Here is a 6,354-nt window from a genome sequence, read left to right on the forward strand (position 1 = left end):
AGTATCCGAGATCTACCGAGGAGCTGATCATTTGTAAAGTGCAAATGGACTGTGAAATGCGAAGTGCTCTAAGCGAGTTTGAAATTACTTCTGACAAACGGCAAATTACCACTTTTTCGGCAGTAAATCCAAACTACGCCAAACAGTGGGGGAGGGAAAGGCAGGGGGAGATGGGAAGGGATGTGTGTTTACAAAAACTGATAGACGCAAGTATTTGTAACCTCTTACCTCTTCTTATCACACCTCCTTGCCCGTTGAGTACAAGTCCACACTGGGCCTCCACTGAGCTCTTAAGTAATGAGGGGAAACAAGGAAAGAAAGAAAGAAATCAGACACAGAACCCCACAGAGAGATCACACAGCTTTTGCTTTGTTACGTGACTCGCCCAGGAACAATAGTTAAGGTGAACTGGAAAAACACAGTTACTCTCAGCGAACCCAAGTGAAATCTCCCCTCTATCCTGCCATCTGCCCCTACCCCACCAAACGCAGAATAATTTTTCTTTCATTGCCATTTAAATACGAATTTATCCCGAACTGGCAATTTAGACCGGCAGTCACATAGCAGGATAGACAGACAAACAAGTACTTTTGAGAGAAGTGTATTCCCGCCCCACAGCTGCACGCACAAAGCTGAAAAAGCTGAAAATGTACTTTTCTGTTTTTGTATGATTAACGGTATATTTACATTCGGGCACAGCTAAATTCAGATATGTTTTGGGACACGCATACACCGGTTTAGAAAGTGTGCACAGAAGTAGACAAAGAGCACAAACAACAGATGACCTATTGGGCTTTGCCGGCTCCACAGAGTCGTGAGGGTGCTGTAACAATGCGTGTGTCCGCACATAGGTGGGGATGAATATGCATCTGTGTGCGCACACACACAGGCACCCATGTGTGAGCGAGGGGTGAAGAACCATCAAAAAACCTGCCTAAGGCTGCTGGTGCACGTCCGAAGAGATCTCACTTCTTTATTCTCCTGTTACAAGGCTGATTATTTGGGGATCTTCGCCCTCCTTAATAAATATTTTTATTGGAGTGATAAAAGACTTGAAAGGGTTGGGTTTTCTTTGGGTTTTTCCTTATGTTGGGGTTAAAAAAACACAACAAACCAAACCTAAATCTTTGCCCAGTGGAAATGTGTTAAAGACGCATTTTCCTCTACAAACAAACGAGGTATTGGACATGAAAGAGGCCTTTAAGGGTGTTAACCTATTCAACAGCCCGTGAAGAGTTAAGTAAATGCGGAGAGAGTCGGTGCATAATAAAAACCCCACTTTACAAAACAATCTTTACAGTCCTGGCTCTCTCCCCCACTTTCACCATATTGGCCCTGGCCCTGTAAGACCTTCCTTTTCAAGGCCCTTTTTTATTTTAAGTGTTCTGCCTTAAAGTGATTATGAAATCAATATGAAAAAAACTTGGCGACTGAGCATAAATTAAAGCGGTGATGGGAAAAGGTGTGACAGTTTTCTTTGTTGCCCATGGAAAATCTTTTTAGGGCACTGAAAGATGCCACTCCAGCTCCAAGACTGTTTGCATCTGTTAGGCTGACTTAAACCGCCCTCGAAACTATTGGACATTCACTTAAAATTCTGTGCAGGGAAAAGTATATTTACATTTGTTGCATTTGAAATGAGGCATATGCTGATGAACGTTTTAAAAAGAAAGACTAAGGAGAAAGGGATAGACTGGTTAGACCACAATTTTGGTTTAAAAGTATTTCTGTGCAGCCCTGTTTCTGCTCGCCACCAAAACGCTTCCCTCTACACCCGCAGTGATATTCGCGAGAGTCCAAATTTGTTCTGAATCATCCAAGTCCTAGCGACAAATACTAATATTTTCAACTTCTCACGCTCAGGCTTTTTGATACCACTGCACACTCCCTCTTGTGTCCGGAAAAAGAGGGCGGAGGAAAAAAAATAAAGAAGAGATTAAGTACAAAGACCTAAGTATTTTATTTGATATTAACTTGTGATCGAAAAATTAATATTTTCCAAAGGAAAGCTGTTGATTTTCTTCTTCGTTAAATAAATAAAAAGAGACTGTGCCTCTAGCAGCTTAACCAACCTTTTTTTTTTTTTTTTTTTTCTTTTTAGAAGGGAAACATGTTGTTTGGTCGGATGACATTGCATAAATGACCAGTTGAATGGCACTAAGTCGAAAATTGGATAAACTATGGTGCTTTTTTGCCCGGGACTTAGGCATTGTCTGCTGTCTTGCAAACGTTCCTAATCCCCTCTTTTGAAAAATACAAGGCTTTGTGCCTGCCAAAGAAAAAAAATTTGTACAGATACAAAAAAATCAGCAGCAGACGTGGTTATAAAAAGGAGTAAATAGGTTTTAGTTGGGGTTGAGCAGTGAATGGCAGATTTTTTTTTTTTTTTTTGAGGGGGTAACATAAGGAGATCCTTGTGAAAAATGTAAACAAAAAAAATGGCCAGAGAAGACAAAATTATATAGTGAATTTTTATGGAGAAAACTATGTTTAAATAGCTAGGTTTTCCATATCTGAGATATTAAAGATACCATTATTTGTGGGTGGGTTTATTTTCCTCCTAGAAAAACAAATTAGGAAAAAAAATATTTGTTTTCCCTGATATGGGTTGTTTGGATTATTTTTCGTGCTTTGATTCTAAGGAAAGAAAATAAACCTTCTTAATTTTACAAATTTCGGGATGATTTCCCCCCCCTCCCCCCCCGCCCCCAAGCCCTTGACCGCTACATCTTTTTGGAAAGTCCACCACGGGCAGCTTTGTGTGCCAGGGAGCGAGGTGTGGGGGAAGAGTCAGTACAGTAAATACGGTCCCGTTTGTCTCTCCCTGCTGATGGGGAAGCCCTCAGTTCCTCAGCTCGTCGGGGGAAGGAAGGTTTGCTTTTGATTTGGGGCACATTTCGGAACGGAGGTTAGATGCAGGATGACGTTCTTTGCAATTTCGGAAACCAATTTCATTTAAGCAACCGGCTCAGTTTGGCGGAGGTGAATTTTTAGCGCGTGGGAAAGGATTTCTGAGCGGATAAAGCTGAACTTTTGATACACAGAAATGAAATTTTTTAGATGGGTCCAGGTGCCGGTTAGGGTGGAGTGGATGAATGATTAGATAGATAGACAAATGAATTTAGCTTTGTCTGTTTTATCTCTCACCCTGTTAACACCTAGATCGGATATAGCGGGGCATTTTTATAATTCTGACTCTTTTTCTGATGAACATTTGCTCCCGTTTATCTCTTTCCTCCCTCATATCTGGGAAGGTTTGCCTTTGTAGGTCTGTCGAAAAGCAGATTTATTTCCTGCCCTGCCTTGTTTCTCTTTTCCTACTCCATGCCTTCCTTAAACCATTTTCCTGCTCTGTCGCTGCAAAGTGCTCCTTGCGCCGAAAGAGAGGAAAAGTTTAGGAAAAGCAAGAAGATGGGTTTGTTCTCGTTTGATTTGGGTTCTGTGTGACTGGGTAAGGAAGTGTGACACGCACACTCACCCCGAGATCTCCGGGGGACCCCCACGGTCTCAGCCACCACAGAGACACAACCCACGCGGCAGAGGGAGGCGCGAGGTTGGTTTTGTTTAATTTGTTTGTTTGGCCAAAGAAGACCACTTGTTTGGTTGATTTTTTTTTTCCTGTCCCCTTCCACATTTTTTTTTTTTTCTTGCTGCTACTAATCTGGAAGGGACGGGCGCTGGATCGGGTTTGGGATGAACCTTCCCTCCTTTGTACGAGCTATTCCGAGCAGAGGAAAATAGGGGTGGGGGGTGGGGGTGGTGGGGGGGTCCAGGACAGGGGGAGGGGAGGGGAAGGTACCTCGAAAGGAGATCGCATGCTATTTACCTGCAAATCGTCTGCTCCCGAGGCTGCAAGCCCGAGGCTTGGTCCTGGCAGGAGTCTTTGATCTGGATGCATCCCATATTGGGATCCATGGCTCATAAGAGACAGGTCGTGGCGGCGGTAAGCATCTAAGCACCCCAGCTCTCTCCTCTGCTCGTCCAAGCAGGAGGACTTGAGTGCCCGCGCATTGTGCAGGTTGATAAAATCAGTGGGTTCTCCATGGTGGATCTGCTGGTAATATTGCTGGGAGTGGTGGAGAGAGTTCAAGGAGTAAGCGTCGGGGTTGACTGCCGGGTGGCTGTGTTGGAACTCGTAGTGGAAGGACTGGTGGTGCAGTGGGGTGTACTGGTGGTTAGTGGAGAAGTACGGGGAGGCGAACTCGGTGCCCGTGGTAGAGTAAGTGAGAGGAGATGAGGAGGAATAGGCGACGGTCGAGTTGGCCACAGACTCCAGGCATCCAAGCTGCATCAAACGGTAACTGTTTGATCCGTCATGACGTATCTGAAAGGAAGAAGTGAAAAGAAGACCCCAAAACTGGAGGTTTGTCATTGAAAACCCCGAGTACGGTTCTTCCAAGCACGCTGTCCTGCATAGCTTCTCCCCCTGCAGAAGCGTCTAAGCCTGCGAGCGGCAACCCCAGCAACAAAAGATCCTTTCCTACCTTGGGCTGGTGCCATAAAGGTCTGTTCAAAAAATCATAAACAGCCCAGCCTGCCCTTAATACTGTCAAGCAAAAGGAATCCACGCACTGAAATAAAATCTATCTATCTATCTATCTATCTATCTATCTATCTATTCATTCATCTATCCATCCATCTATCCATCCACCTCCTGATCACAGCTGTAATATCTGGGGCTGACACAAAAAAAAAAAAAGTCATCAAACAGAGGAAACTACCGAGAATACACACAAGTCCCGTCCCTATGTTGCAGCGTTACACATTGAGAAAGCTTTGCCGCCTGCTTGCCTTCCTTTCTTCCTTCCTTCCTTCCTTCCCTTCTTTTTTTTTTTTTTTTTTGAACCCCTATTTTTCTTTCTTTTTAAAATAACGAATCAGATCCAAAATTCCCCCCCTCTTTTCCCTGCCTTTCGAAAGAAAGGAGAGTCCTGCTTTTTAGCGAGAACTCCCCATTCCTGGCGAGCTGGTGGTGATTTCTCTCCACTTCATTATATTATTAGGGGTATTATTCTGATTTTCGTTCTGGCAACGGTTTTAACGTGGTAATGAGTTGCCCTTGCTGGCGACAGATGTCATAACGAATTTTCTCTCTATACTTCTTTAAGTTATCTCTGAAGCCGGATTATAATTAAATGTAACGGTCCAATATGGATTTTAAAAAAATGGAAACAACCACACAGGCACATACACACACACAGATGCACACACACATCCACACACACGCGCACACTCACACACACACACACACACACAAAATACCTCTGCATCGTGGACGAGACCTGGAAAGGTAGTTGACATTTTTTGGTTCTCCGAAAAAAAAAAAAAAAAAAAAAAAAAAAAAAAAAAAGAAGAGGAAAAAACCCCCAACTCTGGATAAAACTCCCCTCTCCAAATTACCAAAAAAAAAAAAAAAAAAAAAAAAAAAGGAAAAAATTGATAAATCCAAAGTTCATGTATTTCCCCAATTTTTTTTAGAAAAAATCTCTACAGACAGAGAGAATTTGCAATGTATCTGCATAGATCAGATCTCTCGCTTTTCCATGCACCTCCTTAAAAACCTGTAGGAACAAAATTTTCCCTCTGCACAAAAGCTGCTCCCTGGATCAGATTTTGTACTTGCTGGGTATTTCTTTGGCTGATGTCGTAGGTCCCTTGGTAATATAGAAGTTTTGAAAATTAAGCATCAGCACTGAGAACTGGGAGGACAATAGATAGAGGAGCTTCATCCCAGGAGACAAGGAATAAATATTGTATCTTCGCCTAATAAGGAACTGTAGGTTCTTTCAACATTTTTATACAATTTTTCCTCCACTCTTTAGAATGCTTTTTCTTACCCAGGCTAATATGGGAACTAATCTGATCGAAGGGGGTATTTTGTGTACATTTTATTGGGAAGACATAAAGCTAATATATACAAATATATATTATTAAACCATCCTTTTCAATAGGTAAGTGCTCCTTCCTGTTGATTATACTGCTTCTAAATACTGACCAGAATCTAAGATTGCACATTTGTATGTGTGTCTGTTTAAGTGTATTTTTTTTTCCTAAATGAAAACTATGTGGTTTGTTTTGGTTTGGGTTTGTATTTTTTTTTTTTTTACCCTTTCATTTACATCGAATTTAAGTCCACCCCACACTCCAACCTGCTTTTAAAGCTGCCTAATATGTTATCTTACAGGCTTCTTTAAATAGCATTTTCAAACATAAAACTAGGGTGAGACCACAAAGTATCACTGCAGTGACATACGATATTATGGAATTATACATAAAATACATATAGATCTACGGAATTACATCTGTAACAGGCGAAAGAAAAATAGGGAAGGGGAGGTAAGAGCTAAAAACCAC

At 42.1% G+C, this 6,354-nt stretch overlaps 1 protein-coding gene across 4 annotated transcripts in view; it reads right to left on the minus strand.

Moving 5' to 3' along the window:
- Positions 1–5,307, minus strand: part of TFAP2D (transcription factor AP-2 delta) — a 53,310-nt gene extending 48,003 nt beyond the window's left edge. Inside the window, exons 1-3 of one of the 4 annotated variants that reach the window (XM_038133910.1) lie at positions 5,263–5,307; positions 3,827–4,324; positions 229–289 (exon numbers count right to left, since the gene is read on the minus strand). In XM_038133910.1, the coding sequence (XP_037989838.1) occupies positions 229–289; positions 3,827–4,324; positions 5,263–5,301 (598 nt within the window). In that variant the 5' untranslated portion in view covers positions 5,302–5,307. Of the gene's footprint in view, positions 1–228; positions 290–3,826; positions 4,699–4,721; positions 4,804–5,262 lie in introns of those variants that run through there. The other 3 variants (XM_038133912.1, XM_038133911.1, XM_038133909.1) reach the window with 3 other exon arrangements.
- Positions 5,308–6,354: the final 1,047 nt, after the last annotated feature.

Source organism: Motacilla alba, chromosome 3 (assembly GCF_015832195.1).
Source record: "Motacilla alba alba isolate MOTALB_02 chromosome 3, Motacilla_alba_V1.0_pri, whole genome shotgun sequence".
Taxonomy (NCBI): domain Eukaryota; kingdom Metazoa; phylum Chordata; class Aves; order Passeriformes; family Motacillidae; genus Motacilla; species Motacilla alba.